This window comes from Prionailurus bengalensis, chromosome E4, assembly GCF_016509475.1.
Source record: "Prionailurus bengalensis isolate Pbe53 chromosome E4, Fcat_Pben_1.1_paternal_pri, whole genome shotgun sequence".
Lineage (NCBI taxonomy): Eukaryota > Metazoa > Chordata > Mammalia > Carnivora > Felidae > Prionailurus > Prionailurus bengalensis.
Window position 1 is genome coordinate 24,155,146 of NC_057360.1, and position 23,075 is coordinate 24,178,220.

A 23,075-nucleotide genomic window follows, 5' to 3' on the forward strand; every position below is an offset into this window, starting at 1 on the left:
AAAGTACTACCTTGGATCCTAACTCTAAGTTAAGGTGGGTTTTTTTTGTTTTTTTGTTTTTTAATTTTTTTTTTAACGTTTATTTATTTTTGAGACAGAGAGAGACAGAACATGAACGGGGGAGGGGCAGAGAGAGGGAGACACCGAATCCGAAACAGGCTCCAGGCTCCGAGCTGTCAGCACAGAGCCCGACGCGGGGCTCGAACTCACGGACCGCGAGATCATGACCTGAGCCGAAGTCGGACACTTAACCGACTGAACCACCCAGGCGCCCCGAGGTGTCTTTTTTTAAAGTGTCCCCCACCACATGACTCTTAAGAGTCGCAATCTGGCAAGGCATCATATCTGACTGCAGCTTCCTGAGGATGTCACTCCCTCCCCCAAACGCTCGTGACACGCACCAGAGGAGAGGATCCCCTCCTACCTCTGCCAGCGGCTTCCCCTGGGCTCCCTCCAACCGAGCCAGAGGGGGCTTCCAACGAGCCTACGGACACATCTAGGACCCGGAACCCACCTGATGAACCAAATACAGTCCCTTTGGGTCTGGCAGCACATGCCAGCCAAGTCCCAAACCAGTTTATTAGTTTAACCAAAAGGTAAACAGATGATGGAGCTGTAGAAAGACAAGCATGCGAGCAGCTGAAAGCATCACCCGGCTATCCACCGGGAAACAAATTTAAGACATTTCAAGTGGCATTAAATAAATGAGGCTATGTTTTATCTACTTGGAGTTTCCATCGTCTTTAAAAAAGGAAAAAATATATATATATATATTTTTTTACATTGCAGTATATAAATCTAGACTCTACATATACAGTACAATACATAGGGCGAGCACACGGCACAACACGTATGTCTTCATAGCCGCACCCTAAACTAGGCCAACAGTTCTGTATTTTGTGACCTTCGAACCCAGAAATTCAGGCTGAGGCTACATGTTCTCCAGTCTCCATGATGTCTAGCACCCCGGCCGTCTCTCCTCCAAGCACAGAAGCGCAAATCGGACGGGACGAGCCTTGCAAACAGAACAAAGTGCTTTTCAACTGGTTGAAACCGAGGCGCTCTTTATCATGCACAGTCTGCTCTCCTCGAAAGACCGAAGGGAAATTTGAGGCCTTCCCGGCTCATTCTTTGGTCCACTGCCACGAATCTCTAAACTTTCCCTGGTGTTTCTTGCAGATTTCATATGGCTATTTACATAACATAAATCTCACATAACCTTTGGGAGCTGTCTTTACAGGATTAGGACAAAGGGGAAAAAAAAGCTCCATTTTACAATCTATGCTTTATATCTGGGTTTGTTCTTTTTATTTTTAGAATAAAAACTGGAATTTTGAGAATTTTTTCTTAAAAAGGACATTCTGAAAGTGCTTCTTACACATGTTGATATCGCACATATGGCTTTTTGGTTCAAACCCCCAGCACAGCTCAGATTTGGAAGGGAGAGGGTGATGGTGTTACTAGAGACAAAAATGTCACTTAACAGTAACACTGTGATAGCAAGTGTGGGGACCTGAAAAAAAAAATGTTATTGATTCCATCTGGAAGAATGTACCTCATTAAGAAATGATTCAGATCATATACGTAGCCCCATTTCTTTCCCCATGACTAGGCACAGTAATGCTATAAAAGTTAGTGAGTAAAACAGGACACTGCTATCAGCAGGGAACATCTTCTGAGGGGCTATTAACAGAGCAGTCGCTGTTCTGAAATCTTTCACAGGCTCAAAATGATCAAATATAGTCAATCGCAGTAGGAATTTCTACACCTGAGGAATAAATTGCACGTAATATAGAGGTACTACAATCCAGATGGCAAAAGACTCCAGACATATAGTGTTACATGCAAAAGAAGGCAATCAGAAATGGCAATGAAGAAGTGGCATTCCGAGACAGGTAAGAGTCCAAACGAGTCCCCATCCTTTTGTGCTTTCTTTTCCGGCTGGTAAGTTACCAAAGAGCATGGCTACTTGTACAGTAATGATTGTGATATGTTCTTGAGCAGGGGGAACGGACACACAAGGCAGTTGCCAGAAACCAAAATGGGCTTGCGTTGGCTCCAGAGGTGTCATGGGGGCTGGACCAGTGGGTCCGATGGGCCTCCGATGCTCCTCTCGCCCTCCCTGGGGTCGCAGAAAGCGGCAGATGCGGGCAGAGGTCAAAAGCCACTGGCTCATCCAAACCCTTTCCAAAGTGGCCTTTCATTCAGCCGTGGCAGTTCCAGCCTCTGCAGATCTCTTCTGGTGGCACTTGATGGAGAAAGTCATTCTCTCCCTTATAGAAACAGTTTGGACTTCTTATAATACTGGCACAAAGGACACTCTGTATTCCTAGGATTGATTCCATTTACATGGAAGGTATGACACTAGGTTTTCAGTTCTTTCTATTTCCCTGTAAAAAGTGACCTCAACTTCCCAGGCCATTGTGCAAATTCATTTTTCCATAGTCCAGAATATCCCTAAGTCCCATATATATATATATACACATATATATATATATATACATATATATGTGTATATATATATATGTGTATATATATATATACACACACATACATACCAAATATGTGTACATATATATTTATTTATAAAAGTGGATAATTTTGCATTTCAGTCTCAAATAGGTCAAAGAGAATCAGTGAAACTTTCATCCTTTTCATGTCAAACTCATCTCCGATTTCCCCCACGATGCCTGTCATAGTGCCTTCCACACCAGAGGTACTCAATAAATAGCTGTGGACTTCACCAATGATCCTCTAACACTGGATGGTCGTTGCAATCACCACGGCCTGTTCTCAGCCCCGCTCCGCCTTTGGCGAGCAAGGGACCATTGGTCCCTCCCTTCAGAGGGTGATTTTGCTGTGCCTATTGCTCCAGCAGCCCCGTTTAGCTGTCCTGGGCAATGTCAAGCTGGTCCGGCTACGCAATTTCACTTGTTCTTCCATGGAGTTCTTTTTGCGTAAAATGAAGTCAAAGTTCACTTGGCTGTTCATGGCATAAAAGACATTGGCTGAGTCTGGGATCACCAGTTCTAAAGGAGAGAAGGAGAGAGAAGGCAGTCAGCTGGTGTAGGTCAGCCCAAGCACTGACAGTGGCAGGGGGGGAAATTTTGTCTGGCCACAAAGCAAGGACCGTTGGTCCTTTGTCCTTGGAATGTGAACTGAACCAAACAATGACAACCACCCCCAAAATCAGTTCCAACCACTCCTCAATCCCAATTTTAAATTGAACTAAATGCTCAAATGCAGAATATTTTAGCTAGAAAAAAGTGCAGTAGAAAACAAAGGCGAAGAGACATTAAAACAAAGGGAAAGACACTCCCAGGATCACAGCTAGTCAAGAGCAGAACTGGGCTAGAACCCAGGTATCCTTCCTCCCATTGTCCATTTTCTACTCCAGCATGCAACTTTTCTGAGACTGAGAGAATCCAATGACACGGGGCAGAAAAAAAAAATCTACAGCATTTTCCAGAACCTTCTACTTGGAATATTGAAATATTTTTTGAAGTAATCCCAAATCAAACCAGCTGAATACTAAACAGCATCTATATAAGAATGAGTACATCTGTAAATATTTAAACTGTTGTCTACTTCAATGATTCCCAAACAGACAGCTGCCATTTCTGAACAGGGACTATTCCAAGTATCATATGAAATTATCAAGCAAAGTTAGTTTAATTCATTTATATTTTTATTTATTTTTATTTTTTTATTTAAACAAATTTTTTTAATGTTTATTTATTTTTGAGAGACAGAGAGACAAAGACAGAGTGTGAGCCAGGGAGGGGCAGAGAGAGAGGGAGACACAGGATCCGAAGCAGGCTCCAGGCTCTGAGCTGTCAGCACAGAGCCCGATGCGGGGCTCAAACTCACAAACTGTGAGATCATACCTGACCGGAAGTCAGATGCTTCACCGACTGAGCCACCCAGGCGACCCAAATTCATTTATATTTTTAGAAGAAGATATATACTATTTAGCACTCAGGGGTAATGGGTATCTAAAAAAACAAACGGGAATAAAAGAGGTAAAATGGGCAATAGTGTTGGGGAGGCCATCACCAGAGGCATCTGATTGCAGAATGGATGCAGTCAAGCTTATGTTAACTTCAAACACCGAAATTTTATAGAGAGACCGATGCAATCGGGTTCTAAGTGACTCTAGTACATTTTGCACAAATGTCCCCATATTCCCGGGTCAGTAATAATTCACCTCACAACTACGGATCACTTAGCATACCTCCAAAGTACTTTGGGGCACATATTTCTTGTTACCCTCATAACTGTCCTGTGACGTATGAAGAATTAGTAGGGTACTGCCTCCTTTTCACTAATTAAGGACCAAGGCCCGAGGAGGTCAAGCAGCCCCCCAGCAGCCCCCCGAAGACCACCCAAGTGGTGGACAAAACTGGGCCCAGGATTCCTGGTTCTTCAAACCAACTGGTCTCACCTTAGCCTTGGTTCGTGGGCAACATGGTAAAACTCAAGAGATCACCTTGTAGGCTTAGAATTTTAACTGTAACCACAATAAAAGATATAATTGACAAGGGTTTGCCCCACAACTTAGGGGTCCGCTGAATGACTGAGAAAACTCCCAAGAGGTAATTGAAAAAGAATTTTCTCAGAGGCTATATACTTCATCTCTAGGAAAAAGTACTACTCTAATTTCAGCCACTCTTCTCGGGGCCCAAGATACAGCCTGGAGGATTTGCTGGTCAAATGGAGCGTGAACAGCTGCTCCCTTCTCATATTCCCAACTTTTAAAATTCTTCTTTTCGCTATACTTGGGGAACAAATGTGAATTGGGGGCACCTTGGTGGCTCAGTCGGTTGAGCATCCGACTTTGGTTCAGGTCACGTTGCCATGGTTTCTGAAATCGAGCCGCGCATCAGGATCTGTGCTGACAGCTTGGAGCCTGGAGCCGTCTTGGGATTCTGTCTCCCTCTCTCTCTGCCCCTCCCCCATTCATGCTCTCACACTCTCTCTCTCTCTCTCTCTCTCTCTCAAAAATAAATACACATTAAAAAAAATGTGTGAATTGGTTAGTGTTGGGTCTGCCAGTAGATAGGGTTAATTTCAGTCAATTAACCACACTTGAAAAGAGACTTCTTATGACTGAGTTTCTACGATGTGACAGAGTACAGACAACTTACCTACCAGCTTGTTGTCTCCTCTCAACAAATACAACCCCAATTCAAACTGGCAAATAGATACATTCAGGGTAAGTATTTGTCCCCAGTTTTCCTAAAAGGAATTTCTGCCAACAATGGGTTCCTAGACATACTGAAGTATGTCTTTGCCTCAGTTCTTTGCCTCGGTAAGTGTGAAATAAAGAGCCTTCAGATTCTGGAGTTAGAAGCTTTTGCTACTTGAACATCAATCATGAATAAAGATAAACTGAAAGAGGGGCACCTGAGTGGCTCAGTTCCAACACCCGCTCAGGTCACAACCATGCGGTTCATGAGTTCGAGCTCCACATCTGGTTCTGTGCTGACCGCTCAGAGCCTGGTGCCTGCTTCAGATTCTGTGTCTCCCTCTCTCTCTGCCCATCCCCCACTTGTGCTCTCTCTCTCTCTCTCTCTCTAAAAAAGCATCAAAAATTTTTTAATAAGAAAATATTAAAAGATAAACTCTAAGATAAACCTATAAGCCTCCCATGCATGATTAACTGAAATGAGAAATTATTCCAAGGACCGCTACATTATAGGTTCATATACAACCTAAACACACATTATTGGGTAAAGGAGGTGCGTGACCATCTCAAAGACCCAATAGGCCCTACCGCCCCTCACCTTCTGACACAGGGAGAGACCTCTTCCAAGAAGAATGCTTGATAAAAAGTTTATAGAGCATGCAGCGGCACCTGGGTGGCTCAGTTGTTAACGTTTCAGCTCAGGTCATAATCTCATGGTTCGTGAGTTCAAGCCTCGTGTCAGGCTCCGCACTAACAGCATGGAGTCTCATGGGAATTCTCTCTCTCCCCCTCTCTGCCCCTCCCCCCTTCTCTCTCTCAAAATAAATAAGTAAACTTAAAAAAAAAGTTTATAGAGAATGGGCATGAGAATGCACAGCAAAACTGTAGGCAAAACAGGGTTTGTTGCGGGGGCGGCTTGAGATGCTTCATTCTACAAGTGAGATGACGTCAGGGTTCCCCACACAATTAAAAACCCCTATTTGATTCCATTAAAAAACCCCACCATATTCATTCTCTGACTTCTACACGGGTAACCTGCCACGAGAAGTGACGTGTGCCCACCTTTGTCCTCCGAGATGACCTGTACCAGCTCGTACTCCTCCGCTGGGTCCGAGTCCAGGTTGTGCTTCAGCATCGCCCTCTGGATCACGGCGGGGGTTTTATCCTGGCTCGTCAACTGGAAAGACAATGGATGGGTTTCTAAGTATTCGGCTTCATGAGAGCCCTCCTGACCCTCTTATTCTTGCTGCCTTGTGTCTTCCTGGGAGTAACTGCCCAGTGGAATGAGAACAGGACCAGGAGCCAGAAGCCCCGGGTTCTAGTTCTGGCTCCACCCTTAGTAGCCAAATGATGATGGGCCACTTACTCTTGCCATCACCTACTCCCTCAGTCAAGTGTCTTCCCTTAGTAAAACAGAACATGTTCCTTGCCTATCTCGTCCACACTGGTTGAGGTTCCAGTGGGGGGCAGAGTGGAATAAGAGGGTACTGTGCAAAACGCATAGCATTTTTGGTTCTGGGCTAAAATCATCCTTACCTGTTGAACTACTGCTATTGCACCAGGTTACAACCTGGAGGTTACAAATGACCGCAGTTCTGCACAAGGATCATTTCAAAAAGCACAAGAGACTCCATGACCCAGCAATTTCACATGATCTCCCAGATCACTCCATGATCTCAGCAATCTAGGTATTGACCAGGAGAAATGAAAACCTATGTCTACAAAAGGACTTCTACACAAGTGTTCATAGCAGATTCACACCCGTAATAGCCCCCAGCTGGAATCAACCTAAACCGCCCTTGACAGGAGAGAACAGGGGAATGGACAGAGAGATTATAGTATATTTCTGCTAGAACACAACTTAGCAGTTATAAACTAAGAACTGACACATGCAACAATGTGGATGAATCTCAAAAGCATCATGTTGCACACACACAAAAAAAACCCAAACAAACAAAAAGCAAAAATAAAAAACTAGACACAAAAGATTACGTGGCACAGGAGACAATTCTTTGAAAAACAGGCAAAACTAATCTATGGCTTTAGAAAATTAACAATAACAAACCTTAACCTTCACTAGGGTTAAGGAGGGGAACTGATTGGAAGGGACACAAGGGAATTTTGGTGGGGGGATGAAAAATGTTCTTTATGTAGATTTGGGGTGATGGTTATACAGATACAGGTAACTATTAAAACCCAAAGAACTGAACACTTAAGATCTGTGTATGTAATTGCACATAAATTAGACTTCATTAAAAATCAGCTCCTAGGTGTTCAAAAATAATAAATCTACCATTTTTTAAGCCCAAGTAAAGCTTCTCCTCACCCCCAATTCTGACTTTCTCCCCTTTATCTCTGCACTTCAGCCAACTATTGGCAGGGTGCTTGGCGCAAGAGGAAAAGAGGTCTGACTTTTGTAACATCCGTTGAGTGATTTCTTTACATCAGAAAGAATGCACACACACACACACACACACACACACACACCCCACACAAATTATTGTTACTTAAAAATAAAAGCTGTTCTCACCAGGAGGTAAGAGGTGAGACAGCCAGTCAATCAATCAACCAATCAATTTAAAAAAATAAAAGAAGAAGAAGACAACTGATTTCCCCCAGGAAACTGTCTCTGAGAACTTGGAGATGGCAGGGCCTAGATGTCTCCCTCTGGTCCTGAAACAGCAGCTGGTACTTGTGATTCAATAAACAACACGCATTACAATGGGGTCCTTGTAAGCGACAAAGACCCTGTTCATTTGTCTATTACCAAAACATCCGGCATACTCCTTGACAAGGGAGAAATAGATGCACACAAAATTCTAAAAGCAGAAATATGTGTTTTGATAGCCTAAAAAAAAAATACTCCCACAGTTGGATTGAACTGGACCAGAAGCATGAAGTTAAAGAGAAAGGATCCCACTCTAACTGGGGGGGTGGTGGGGGGGGTGGGAGAGTGGCAGATGTGGGGCTAAGGTGATTAACGTTGGGTTAAGTTGTCAACTTTAAACCTACCTAAGGAGAGAGCCAGGCTATCCTTATTTTCTTGACCTTAAACTTCCCCAAGTGTGTCCAGATGAGGATGGGATATGGCCAAGAGCTTTCCATGAGTGTTTATTACTCTGTCCCATCCAATGTACTGAGTGGAGTGAAGGGTCACAATCAGTATCAACAGCTCAGTCTGTTGACATACTGAACCAGCCCTGGTTGACATACTGAACCAGCCCTGTCCAGTAGATCTACATAATCTAGCAGACATATTAAAACAAGTTTTTCAAAAGGGAAATTAATTTTAATAACATACTTTATTTAATCCCTCACATCCAAAGTATGATTTCAGTATATAATCCATACAAAAATTACTAATGAGAAATTCTTTCTTTCTTTTGTACTAAATCTTCAAAATCTGGTATATATTTTACACTCACAGTACATCTCCATTTGGACTATTCCCATTTTAAATGCTCAATCGCCACATGTGGCTTGTGTAGTGAATGGCACAGTATTGAATGACACTAGCGTGTCACCTTCATGTACCTTAAATAGAGAATGCAAAGAATTCCCTGTGCCTCTTCCCTGAGGTTAGCTTCCAGTACCACAGGTTCGTCTGGACTATTTTTGAAAGAAAAGACTCCTGCAGCATGTAATCTTTTGTGTCTGGTTTCTTTAACGCAATGTGGCATTTTAGAGATCCATCCACGTGGCTGCATGTGTGCCACTTCTTAGCTTTTACTTCAGAGTCACTGCAGAGTTTTGAGGGGGGACTTCTCTGTCAGCATGTGTAAGAGAAGCCATGTGAAGAAGCCACACTGAAAATACGATAATAACACTGATGGCATGGCTTCTCGGTGGTTCTTTCACCATTCTCTCTCCCACTTGAGTTCTGTCTCTTCCTGCCCTCACTCCCTGTGTGACCCTGTCCACCCCGTGGGCTGGACGACTCCCAGAACCAGCCTGGCACCAGCCCAGGTTTCTGCCCATCTTCTAGACAATGTCAGCTGGATGTCCTACTGACCCCTCCAGTGTAAGCATTCCCCAAACCCTCCTCCTCCTCCAGTAGCTTGCATCTCACTTGGTAGGACCACCAACCACCAAGCTGCCTGGACAGCCTTTAGTTTTCCCTCTTCCTCATCCCCTCCAATGGTAACCCGAAGCTGATGACTAAACTAATGGATTCTACAATTCTACCTCATAAAAATCTTTCAAAAATCCACATGGTCTCCAGCCACATGACTGTCGTTCAAGCCCTCATCATCTTCTACATGGAATATGACAGCAGCTTCCTAACTCACTTCCTCACCTCCCACTACCCCCCACCAGAGCACTGTCTCCACAATGTCAGCTACTTTTCCAGTGAACAAATCTGATTGCTACTTAAAAGCCTTCAATGAGATGCTACTGCCTGTAGGACACAAACTCCCTCATGAGGGCTGGAGGCCCTTTACGACCTGGTCTGACCTCTTATTAGAGAATATGGTAGATGTTGAATACTGCTTTATGATCTCCCTTTTGATCATAAGGTCCTCAAAGACAGAAACACCTCACTCGTCTCCCCATCCACAAAGCCTGGCCCCGTGACAAGCACACATCCAACGTTCAAGAAATCTTTTGTTGATTCTATGACTGCTTTAGGAAAGTTTTTCTTTGGAATGTTAGAAGACAGCATACAGGTCATGTTCAGAGCCGAGTTCATGAGCACTCCGTGTGCCCTCCAAGAAGGCAGGTGATAAAGATGGGAGATGGGACCCACTGCAAATGACAGCCTGCTCTTCAGTGCATGAAGTGGCCTATAAACGAAGAAGTCACTTCTGGGAAATACACACCCAAGGTCATTACCAGGAGACACCTGTATGTATTCCAAAAGCCTGCCATTAATTCAAGACAGTTTTGAGAGTGTGTCAGAAACATGATTTTTACAAGATGCTCAAAAAGGTCCATCTCATTTAATTTACAAACAGAGTTCCTTGTGGACTCAAACTGTATTTCCAGCTTGATCATTCACTTTACTAAGTTTGATTCCACATGACTAAAGGAGAAAGATTTGCCACCACGGAGCACATGGCTGAGAATGCATGGGAATTCATTATAAATCCAGGCATGTGGTTCCACGGGAAGACTTCCTAGAAGGCATGCAGGAGTGGCATCTTCCCTGGGATACAGTCATTCAGTTGTCCAAATTGACAGTTTTGAAAAAAGTGACACTGACCGGGATAAGTTTTAGCAATTTTTAAGATGTAAAAATTGTATTTTATGGCCACTGCTGATATGTAGATTTTTATATAAATATATTACTGGTGCATACGCAGGGAGTAATACCATGGTACATACTCATTTTGGGCAGATGCCTACATGATGCTAATATTGTACACACTTAGGGGTGTCGGTCCGAGGGCCTTACCATGATGCTCTTGTACATGTTGCCATTGTTGTCCTCTATACTGATGCGGATTATGCAGGTGTCTTCGTTCTGTTGGTTGTAAATGGGAGGCAGCACTGTCGAGGTAATGGATGTCACAGAGACGGAGCGCTTGTGGATTTTGGGGTTGTTGTTGCAGGATGGAGGGGAGGAGAGGGGGTTTATTAAGGACGACATCCCTGAGGAAGTTGTGTCCATGGAATGGATAGAGGAACATGATGAGGAAGACTCAGAGAGCTGGAAGAGTAAACACACCCCAGAAGAACACAGATTAGAACCTTGGCCAATGGCGCGCTTCACAATTTTCAAAGCAGAGGTAGATGCTGAGATGAATAAACTTCAATTACTTCCTCCACAACATCTCACAGCACACACACACACATCTTGTCACTGGGGTAAGTATCCTGTTGGCAGATGCCTATCAGTGACTCAGTACTTGCCCTCTACATCCAGGTGAGGACGGATGCAAGGCAGTTCTCAAAATTCCCATTTGCAGCTGCTTTTAAGGAAGTGACCAGCAGATGGCAGCAAATACCAGAAGCTAGAGGCAATGTGGCCTCCAGGAGGAAGTCAGAAGCTTAACAAGGGCTGGAGGAAAGCCTTACTTACCAACAGCTTATCCAGTCCCATTGCCCTGAGTGGGAATGCTGCTTAACACGCCCACCACGATCTATTTTCTATCACAGATTTTGTAGCAGGAGAGAAAGGTCTATACTTGTCGAAGTTTCTAAGATAAGGACCACAGATTCTACAGCTCTGCGTGGAACATTAGGCCCCTGGAGATCACCGGGCCCCAATCGCTTTCTGCTGTGAGGAACCTTAATCCAGAGAGAAAAGTACTGGCAGCACCATCATGACATACTCCCCAGTTACCTGACTCCCAAGACCAGGTTCACACGACAAGCACATAGCCAAGGCCCAGTCTAAAGCTGATGAAAACGTGGTAAATGAACATAGTATACCACTACCTTGGTGATGTTTAGCACTGTGATGTGATGAGTTTGCATATATCTTATCTCACGTGGCTCTCCCAACTATCTTGTGAACAAAATGCAGAGCAGTATAAAGATAAGGGAAAAAAGATTCAGAGAAATAGAGCGACTTTCTCAAGGGAACACAGCCTATGAGAAGCTCCATTACTTTCTACTTTTCTACTTTCTACTTTTAAGGAATGAGGTGCTTTTCCAATTAACTACAGTTACCATAAACTATGCAAGACTAATTACCAAAGAAACAGGATGCCCAAATTCGTTAGGTTGTGTTAAAAAACAAAACAAAACAAAACAAAACACCTAAATTGAATCACTTTAAATATCAATTCTTATTGTGGAAAATTACAAATAATTTCTCAGAATGAGTTAAGCTAAATTGTTATATATATTATATAACAAATATTTCAGAAGTCATTTAAAAAATAAGTAACCTACTTATGTCTTTTATACCTACTTTTCCAAGGAAAAAGCATACAGAAACTTAGCATTCTGATTATCTAGCTTCCAAGTAAAATGGGGTTTATCCTATTTTATTTCCTAAGGACTTTGTCTTCCTATAGCATAACTTTACATTAAATTCTACTATATGATTAGTTTCATTAGAGCCAGCAAGCTTATTTGACAACTCGGATATGTAGAAGTCTAACTGTGCTCTATAATATGGTTTAGTAACATTTTTTTGTCTATTTTCCCAAGTGAATCAACTTTGTGACTCAGTGTGAGGGCGAACTGATGGTGCATAATTTCAACAGCATCACTTTGCTTGAAGGTGCACCACACACAGTAGCCAAGAGGGTCCACTGTCCAGTTACTAGTTCAATTTTTTCACCTCCCTTTTCCTCTGTATGAATCCCCTTTCTTTCTGTTAGATTTTCCATAATTTTAATGACACTTAGGATTAAGATAAAGCTTTGAAGACGCCTGAGTTGCAGAAGCTCTAAACGGACCACCTGATGACTCCCCCTAAGGTCTTACTGAGAATTTGCCATGAGGAGCAAGTGTGAAAATAAATGTTTAGAAACCATGATTGGGGGATGAAGTGACAGGAATGCTAAGTACACTTCACTGAACAGAGCAATCTCATAGAGCGCCACTGTGGAAGGCACGCGGGACACCTGAGGCTCAGGATCCAGAGTAGGGAGAGGCTGTGGAGGTCATCCAGGACCCGCTCTGCAGGGAGCGGGGGCACCAAGGCCTTTCCAGGTGACATTCAAGGATACTACAGCCCAGCGTGTGCGTGCATCCAAGTCAATGATTCAGCTTTAAACCGACAGAAATTCGTGCCTCTGAGGACGGTTCACCTGACTTGTGCAAGAAATTAAAGCACCCGTGTGATAAGAGAGGAGGCAAGGAATGTGCAAATGACACACACTTGGGCTGGCTACTGTGTAGTTTTAAGAGGGATGATCTGGACCTTTGCACGTGTCCAGTGCACCAACAGGCATAAAGGTGATTCCACCCCCTTCCTGGACAGCGTGTGATATACCTCTATTGTCACTTGTATGATGTCCACCATCAGAAAATGGGGCCACAAAGAATTAGACCCTGTCTAAAGGTGAAGAATGACACTTCACTCCAGATTTTGACAACTTCGAAGCTGCACCTCAAGCCATGGAGAATGATTACATCTCCGGTTTCAAAAATATGCATGGGAAAATGGAGAACAGACTCGAAGGTGTTTGCAGAGCTTTTCCTTCAATATCCGGAGGATGTGCCTCCGGATTTCAACATAGAAAGGTAACATCCAGCTGGGGCAGCACCTGAGACATCTCAGCCCCATGAGTCCTGAGTAGGACATCCATCCTAGATCGGCCACATTGTGACAAGGTCACTTGAGGGTTCCTCTACTGCTGCTGTTGTTGACAACACAGTGTGAAACTGCACACTGATCCCCTTATAGAATGGCAGAAAAAAACAAAATGGGGGAATTCTTACCAACACTCTACCTCACTTGCTTACGCTTAAGCTAAGGGGCTAACAGTCGCTTACACAGCAAGTCTGGCTGGCCAAAAATCTCCCCCAAATGGTGCAAATGCTAGCCACAGCACAGTTGATGTTTCTAATTCAAGCTTCTTCACCAACAGATTAAAGCAGATGTGTACAGAAGATTAAGACAAATCTTGTTCTTGTTGTTGTTGTTGCTATTTTTATTTCTTTATGAAGCCATGGAAAATGGAAACTCTATGGGAATTCTTTTATCACCTCTCAAAGTATACAATGGTAGATTGTATACTTGCTACCAATTCCTTACGCCCCTCTGAATCCATGTCCTTTGTTTGTCCTGTGACTCCACAGTTCCTCCCATTAGAAGGAGTCCCCTGCCTCACTTATTTACGTGAGATTTGGCCACATGATTTGCTTTGGGCAATAAAATGTTGGTATTATGACCAAAGTAAAGGCTTGATACCCACCTATGGGGCTGGACTTGCTCTCTTGCTCATTTGTCTTAGCTTACTAACAATATGCCCCGGACAGCCTCACTATGCCAAGAAGAATGAGAGGAGCAGACCTGGACCAAACCCATGACCTAGGGCCAAGCCCAATGCACATCAGCCAACCAGCAGATACATGACAGAGAATAAATGGCTGTTGTTTTTAAGTACTGAGTTTTGGAGTGGTTTGCTATGTAACATTATTGTGGTAAAAGCATGGCAAAGACGAAGTATGACACCAAGAGACAAGGCTGATACATCTCTGTCTCTTGACTTTGCGCTCCTTCTAAGAAAATCCTCTGAGTCCTAAATAAAGTATACCTCATGTTACAGGCCACAGTCCTTCAGTCACCTTTGGATCCAAGACAATGTTTCAAAGGCCAGATGAATACACCAATATGCTCACTATTTTTGGACCAGTTTCTATGAGAAATGGGTCCCTAGATTGAACTCTACTTTGACAGCTCCTATAAACATGAATTTCAAACTACTGTACAGTGATACACTTGAAAACAGACATTCTTGTGTGGCAACCACTAAACTACGTCAGGTGTCTACATTAGGACTTATGGGAAAGGAATAAGGGAATACCTTTTTTTGAGGCTCATCCGGTGTGTCCATGGGGGTGATAGAGCCCTCCTCGGCCTCTGAGTGGTTTGACTCGCAGGACGACACGCTGACAGAGTCCATGCTTTCACCAGAGCTCCCACTGGCAGTGGACTTAGGCTGCTCTTTGGTGGGAGTGCTACTGGTAATCATGTCCGACCCCAGAAACAGTCTGCAGAACACATAAGGCCAGGCAGTTGTTTACAAATATGGAATCCATGATTTAGCAATAGTTTGTGCTAATTAACCCCTTGATTGTTTTGTCAATCTTGCATGCCCTGGCATGACTGGAAAACATTTCCTATAAAGTGTCTAATAGATCACAGTAAACATCTCATCTGAATAGGTCATTTCCAACCTCAAAGAACACACAGATTGCTTAGCTGAATGAGAGGCCATATTAATCTGAGGTCTTTCACTTTTCCAAAGAAGACATTCAGATGGCCAACAGACACATGAAAAGATGCCCGATGTCACTCCTCATCGGGGAAATACAAATCAAAACCACACCGAAATACCACCTCACACCAGTCAGAGTGGCTAAAATGAACAAATCAGGAGACTGTAGATGCTGGCGAGGATGTGAAGAAACAGGAACCCTCGTGCACTGTTGGTGGGAATGCAAACTGGTGCAGCTGCTCTGGAAAACAGTGAGGAAGTTCCTCAAAAAATTAAAAATAGGTCTACCCTATGACCCAGCACTGCTAGGAATTTACCCAAGGGATACAAGAGTGCTGATGCATAGGGGCGCTTGTACCACAATGTTTATAGCAGCACTTTCAACAATAGCCAAATTATGGAAAGAGCCTAAATGTCCATCAACTGATGAATGAATAAAAACTCTTTTTAAAGTTGAGCTTGCAATACAGTAAGGAAAATCCCTACAGGCCATAAATGAAAAGGGAACTGAAAACCAGAAGTATGTGAGCTAACTCTGCAGCTGCTCTGGGTGGGGAGTGGGAGGTACCAATCTGGGGGAGCTAGGGACACGGGTTGTAACACACATACAGACCCAAAGATGAGGGCCTCTGTTTATATAAGGTGGGGAGTTGAAATTGAAATCCCTTATAGAGCCAAGACCTTCAAAGAGCTATACCCTTAGTAAAAAGACGGACAAGACCTGCAAAGAGCTATACCCTTAGTAAAAAGACAGGCTAGAAAAATGTCTTCCTACTGGCACGGGAAGACAACAAGGAAGCTTATCTGTCTTGGCCTGAGCTTGGGTGAAAGAAAAATGTCTCCCCTAAAATCATGTGTTATCTTGGCCAGCACCTCACTCAACTTTGCTACCTATGCTATACTTTGCTACCTATACTTCTGTGCAAATCAGAATTAAAAAACATTTCTAGAGGAATACACCTTCAACCCAGGATGTAGAGGATTTTCTGATAAAGATGAGCTTATAATACAACATTACAAAAACATACAAGGAAATATCCCACCCAAAGGGAGTCAACAAACATTAGACTCTTGAGAACTTCAGATACAAGAACTGACAGAAAGAAACTAATACTTTATTCATTCATTTGACAAATGTTTGAGTGTCTACCACAGACCAGGCTATAAAATAAATATGTTTAAAATATTACAGACATAAGAAAAAAGGTTGAAAACAGGAGAGAAGAACAGGACATCCTGACAAATGAACAGGAAGACAATTTGAAAAAAAAATTCGCTTCTAGACTAAAAAATTCAGTGATTTAAAATAAAAACTCAGTGGAAGGATTAAAAAACTGTTTAAGAGAAGCACTGAAAACAAGATGACAGATCTGAAGAAAATTTTAAGAAATCAGCATCAAAATATAAAGACATGGAAAATAAGAAAGGTTAAAAGATGGAGAGTGGAACAAGAAATGTTGACATGTGTAAGAAGAATTCCAAGAGAAGACAATGAAGAGAATGGAAGAGTGACCTTATCTGAAGAGATGGTGGGTGAGAAGATTCCAGAACTAATGAACTGCATGAATGGTGGGTGAGAAGATTCCAGAACTAATGAACTGCATGAATCTTTAGATCCAGGAACTACATCTTGAATAGAATAAATAAGACTCAATCCTCACTCAAACTGTCTAATGGTATATCAAAGACAAAAGAAGTTCTTAAAAGCAATGGCGGGGGGGGGGGCAGGGGGGAGGGGATGGGCATAATACAAAGGAATGGTAAATAGATAGCAGACATCTCAAAAGCAAACGGCAGAAGTGAGAAGACCTGGAATACTGTCTTCAAAGTGCTGAGTGAAAATAACGGTCGCCCTTGAATTCCATACCCAGCTAACAGAATTCTGAGAGTGAGCACAAAATAAAGACTTTCTCAGACAAAGACGGAGAGGGTTCACATTAACAGACAACATGAAAAAGAGTAAAAGGAGGGAAGGGTAAGATGCAAGAAGGAAAGGCATGTAAAGAAACTAGCAAATGCAGCCAAGCCCAACAAGCACTGACTGGACAAAATAACAAGAGTAGAACCACTGAGCCTGATTTTTCATTAAATAGTTCAGGAATTATAAGCTCAAATTCTAAGACCTGAAGCATGTCTTTGTTCAGTCTCATCTCTGACCCACCACCTCTTGCCCCATTTTCCATGTCACTTCCTTTCTTGGATCTCCAAGCCTTACTGGCGCTCCAGGGGAAACCACTAAACTCTGACCACAATTTTCAGGGGAAAAAGCAATGCCACTGTCGTACACCCCCGTGATTACGAGGTAGACCTTTGAAGGCTGTAGACTAGTGGTCCGCAGCCCGTCATCTGAGAATCTAGCTTTGAACGACACTGTTCAAAGACTAAAGGTTCTTCCATTTGCACAATTCCATGAGGTCATTTCTGCTTTACAAAGGGTAACTCTAGCTCAATACTAGGCATCTCTGACCTTCAGATCAAGCACACCTTCCCTTATGGCTTCAAAATTCTTTCCAACCTCTTTGGAAAATGGATCATTAAATGTGGGGAGAGCAAAGAGTACATTTTCCACATTTTAAAAAATGCTAAGATCATAAAATATTTTGGAAATCGATGGCATAGAATCACCCTTATATGTACAAGAAATACGAAGGGTGACCATGTGGCCTGTTTTATTCATGATAAATGTTCAAACTCAGATACCGAAGGTTTTAACTCAAGCATCTTGGCAAGATTTCACCAAGGAGAGAATGTACTCCGTGTCTACCACACTTCATGCACGGCACTGCACCCTCACAGTCTTCTTCCATGAAACTTCAGATTTTCATGAAAATATCTCTGCAGAGTTTGTGCATGTGTCAGACTTGGTGCAAAGAGAGGACCCAGGGGTGCTAGAGCACCCGGCACAATAAATATGGATAGCTGGGTTGGAGAGAAGTAGTGGGAAGCAGTTATATCAAAATGCATCTACAGTGGCTACTGCCTGAGGACAGGGAAGGAAAAGCAAGGGGGTAAAGGCATTAGCACTTAGGGCTACCTGGGGTGCCTGGGTGGCTCAGTCAGTTAAGTGTCTGACATCAGCTCAGGTCATGATCTCACGCTTCGTGAGTTCAAGCCCTGCATCGGGCTCTCTGCTGTCTACATGGAGCCTGCTTCAGATCCTCTGTCCCCCTCTCTCTATGCCTCTCCTCTGTTCATTATCTCTCTGTGTGTCTCAACATAAATGAATGAACTTCCAAAACAGAAAATAAAAAAAGGACTAGATGTACCTGTGCAGACCTCTGACTGCCATAGCAGGTCCAGAAATTTCCAATTATTTCTCATGCGGAAGACCATCAAGATGCCTGGCACCCCTGGCCTCACCTCCTGAGGAGTCTGATTCCCTGTGTAGGTGTCCATCTTACCAACTGACAAGGCTTGGTCAGGTCCTCGGGTTACCTCACAAAAGAGTTCATTCTCCTCCAGGATTGCAGCCATGAAAAGATAGCAAGACGCTATGGAAACTCTACAGGGGACAACCCACGAGCTCAGAAATCTAGTGTTCAGGAGGGCCAGGGGGGGCATCTGGACAGAGGTTTGGCAAGATATCAAGACTACCTTCAAAATGCTTTCAATAAAATCACATGTCCCATTGTAATCTTTAGATGTCACCTGATATCAGGTGGAAGCCTGAGCAGCTTCATTAGTGGGAGATCATGCCACCCACACCAGTAAGCACCTGCACATGTTAATTGGAAACATGACAATACCCAAGTTCATGTGCCATCCTTGCCTCCATGTCTCACTGGGGATCACCAAGGTAGGTGGATAGACAGTGCTGGGAAGTAGCAAAAACCCACAGAAACAGTCAGAATCCTGACCAAAAAAAAAAAAAAAAAAAAAAAAGACTAAAAAAGACAGTAACAGAAAGTTGTTTCATGAAAAAATAACGGTGGCTCTCCAGGTACCCTTTGAGAGCGAGGCAGTGTTTGAGAAGCGTTACAACCCCACCAGTCATGCACCAACCCACTGAGATGAACATTACTATTCTGGTCTCACAAATGATGACACAGAAGTTCACACAACAGATAAGAGGTGGAAAGTTGGGATCTGTCAGGTCAGCATGGCTCCCAGGCCACCCTGCCACCAAAAAAAAAAAACCCCAAAAAAACTGTCCAATATGCCCTAGTCGTTGTTCTTGCTCGTCCCTGGCAATGCGGACTGTGACACCCAGGGGATCAGACACAGGTATAGGTCTTCAAAGGCAAGAGCAAATTTATTAATCAAATGACAACCCTTGTTTCCTGGCACTGACCTCTTTGGCTTTTGTTTGATTCGTTAGTCTGACGTCTCTCGGAGTCTAACGTCTGAGAGATCAACTTGGTGACACAGACTAGATCCTCTATGGCTCTTCTGTAAAAATGGCTACCATCAAAGCACGGGGGCTAATTAAGCTAACAGTTTCTCATTCTTTCCTCCCACCCTCCGCACCCTTTCCCTCTGCCTTGTCCTCCTTCCCTCATCTTCTTCCTCCTCCACTTTTTACCTCCTGCCCCATCTTTCCTTCCTCTCTTCCTTCACGAAGTATTTTTCCCATGGGCAGTATAGTAAAAAGGTATCTTGGCTCTATGGCCAAATCTTGAGTTTGAATCCAGATCTTCCAATAACTAACACACTATTTACCCCGTCTGTGCCTTACTTTCCTGGTCTATAAAGTTGGCATAACAATAGGACCTACCACTTAGGTTATTTTGTGGGTTGGATGAAAAATACCTGTATTGTCCTTAAAACAGTGTTGGCCCATGGCTCAGTTTATTCATTCAATAAATATTTATTAATTATCTACTATGTGCCAGGCACCATTCTAGGTTCCGGGGAGACAGCAAGGAGCAGAAACCAGACATATGTGCCTGCCTTCGTGGACTCTGCATTGGAGATAATTAACAGACACCTACAGCAAACAGTATGTCACATGGAGGTAAAGGCAGTGGAGAAATTCAAAGCAGGCGAAGGTGATAGAGTGTGCCACGGGAGGTAAGGCAGATGGGGCATGGTATTAAGTAAGGTGGTTGGCAGAAGGCTGAGAAGGTGATGTTTCAGCAAGCATCTGAAGGGAGTGAGTGAGTGAGTCATTTGGCTATTTGGGGAGCAGTGTTCTGAGCAGAAGAAACGGCACGCCTAGCGTGTTCAGGGAGGTGTGGGTGGCTGGAAAGCAGAGGAGAGTGAGCAGAAAAAGATGAGGACAGACAGTTAAGGGACAGGCAGGGCTGGGATGACACGGCAGTCCCTGAAGGGTAGTGAGGGCCACTGTAAGGATGCCTGATTTTCCTCAAAGGGAGACAGGAGTTATGAACTTGGCTATGGAGTGCCTCCTGCATGCGTGGCACTGAGCTGGGCAAATAGCCACGAGTGCGATGGACAAGGGTACCGCTCTCCAGTGGCTTACGTTCCGCCACAGGAAGCAGCCAGTGTGACTGAGAGTGATGGGGGAAGGCAGCGGCATCAGAGAGGGCTCTCTCTCAGGAGCGAACGCTGTTGCCCATATCTGAAGGGGCCAGCCACAGAGAACGAGCACGCCAGGCCACGGGAACATCTGGTGCAAAGGCCCTGAAGCAAGAACGAGCCTGGTGTGGTTGGCAGATGGCTAGAAGCTGGGCATGGCTGGGTCTCAGCGAACAAGGGGGCAGGTCGGATGAGAGGAAGGTGGTCAAGAAGGTTGGGGGAAGATCACGAGAGTCCTCCTAAGCCACGATAAGCAGTCTGGGTGCTATCTTACAATAAAAGCATCAGAGGTTTTTAAGCAAGGAAGCGGTATAATCTGGTGTGTGTTTTATGCGAATACCAGACTATTTGGTGGAGAATGGACTGTTGAGGCAAGGCTGGGGCCAGAAGCCAGTAAGGATGTTGTGGGAGTGGTCCGGGTAGGAGATGATGGTCGTCCATACCAGAGAGAACAGTGGAGAAGAAGGAATCGATTTAGAACATGTACTGGGTTCACGACAGAAAGATTAACAGGTGAGTGAACTGCTCTTCACTTCCGCCCTGGCTCAGGGCTGCGGTACTGAACATCCTGTCCCTTCTCTGATGAGACCCTCTGGGACCCGCGGGTGACACTCACAGGCTGAGCCTCTTCACCATGCTCTTCCGAGGCTTGGGAGAGGTGGCACTGGCGTCAGCAGCCGCTTCGATCTCGCAGGACAGGGCGTAGCTGGGGAAGAAGAAGGGAGCTTGTGAGGTCAGAGCCTGAGAACTGACAAAGCGATGGAAGTGCACACGGTCTGCCCATTTTGTTTTAGAGGAAGTCTCTGACCGTTCAAGGTAAAGATACACACCATGTTGTTCCCCCACCAATCTCAGAGGGTGTGGACTTCATGGCCAAGTTTTAAAAATTTATATGTGTGCTTCCTCCCCTCACCCCCACCCTGGCCTATGGACCGAGGCTGTTTAGTGCCGCATGCCTCGGAGAGGGACTGTGTGCTCTGGCAGCGTTGAAGGCTGACTCCACTGCTTCCTGATCATTCTCATCCCGCTACTAAGCCAGGGGGAGAATTACTTCTTGTCTGGTACCCTGCCCTCATCACTTCGTGTGTGTGTGTGTGCACGTGCTCAACTCTTTGTCTAAGAGAAATGAAAGAAGAGACTTTTGTAAACTATTTAATCTTTAACGAACAGAGGCAGTTATATTATTGGTAAAGATATGTTAAATATGGTTTTTAAGTGCTGAAACAGCCTAAATTAAGAACGCTCCAAATTCGGACATCTATGTGCCAGGCAGATGTATGTAACTTCCATAAGCACAAGAGGAATTTATATATGACTCGAAATGTCTTTTATGAAAGCTTGTAGCTCTAAATAGATGTACTTGGTTCTGGGTAGGTGAGGAAGGGTCAGTGTGGTAAACAGTAGCTCAGTAAGTCGTTAATTATGTGTACTTTTTTTAAACCTAAGGATGCATCCAGGTATTTGCTCATATGCAGGTATTCATCGATAAAGGAATTTTTCAAATATTAGCTTAAGCTCTAGAGGTGGTTATAAATCTGACAGAAAAAATAGGATATGTTTAGCAAGATTCTTCTAACCACTAAAAAGTCAATTATTACAATTAACAAAAAGTTAATTGTTAGAGCTGATATTGTGGGCCTAGACTTTCCGATCCAGACCACCAGCCATGATATGTACGTCCCCTATGTGAGAAGGACGTACACATAGAGAGAAAATTAACTCATACAAACTGATCATCAGAGCAGAAATGTAAAGAGAGGCAGTAACTGCTTTATTTTCTACATGGCAAAGAAAAAAAATCTTCACCAACCAATGAGCACTGAATCATAGGTTTTAATGTAACAGGGATTACAAAGGACCTCAAATAATCTATCTTCCAAATGAGGGAACTGAGGCATACAGAGGTTATGTGATTTGCCCAACCATTATGCAACCACCTGATGAGTCTAGGTTGGAGAGTCAAGAAGACTGGAGTTTAAATCCAAACTCCATCACTGACTAGTTGAGTTATTCTCTGAATCTCAATGTCCTCATTGGCTAAATACTTATTTTGCTTTCAGTTTTGCTCTCCCTGATGGTAAACTTTCAAGGATATCTCCCAGTCTACAGCAGGGGTCAGCAAATATTTTCTGTAAAGGACCAGATAGTAAGTGTTTTAGGCTTTGCGGGCTATACGGTCTCTCTCCCACCTAATTAGCTGCCTTTAAAGCATGAAAGCAACCATAAATAAGATGTCAATGAATGGGCTGTATTCCAATAAAACTTTATTTACGAATACTAAAACTTAGATGTCAAACAATTGTCCATGTTACAATCTTCCCCTTTTTTTGAACTATTTAAAAATGTAAAAACACGTGGTGTGCCAGATATGGCCTGTAGATTCCAATCTGCTAGACTACAGGGTAAAGACTAACACCCTTGCTGGGCCAACAGTCAAAGCACTGGAGTTAATGTCCTTTTCCATGCGTATCAACCAAGACTTTGAAAACTGTCCCTTGTGTCCCAGCCAACAGAATTCTCACTGTTCATCCAAATGCCAACCACGTCAGGCCACCAAGCCTTTGCTC

At 43.7% G+C, this 23,075-nt stretch overlaps 1 protein-coding gene across 3 annotated transcripts in view; it reads right to left on the bottom strand.

Moving 5' to 3' along the window:
* Positions 1-532: 532 nt before the first annotated feature.
* The window catches only part of RGL1 (ral guanine nucleotide dissociation stimulator like 1), a 257,870-nt gene continuing 235,327 nt past the window's right edge, over positions 533-23,075 (bottom strand). For all 3 annotated transcript variants that reach the window (XM_043567990.1, XM_043567992.1, XM_043567991.1), the window contains 5 exons: positions 21,125-21,214; positions 14,617-14,803; positions 10,584-10,838; positions 6,251-6,365; positions 533-3,029 (listed from right to left, as the gene is read on the bottom strand). In XM_043567990.1, coding sequence (XP_043423925.1) covers positions 2,842-3,029; positions 6,251-6,365; positions 10,584-10,838; positions 14,617-14,803; positions 21,125-21,214 — 835 coding nt within the window. In that variant the 3' untranslated portion in view covers positions 533-2,841. The remainder of the gene's footprint in view (positions 3,030-6,250; positions 6,366-10,583; positions 10,839-14,616; positions 14,804-21,124; positions 21,215-23,075) is intronic.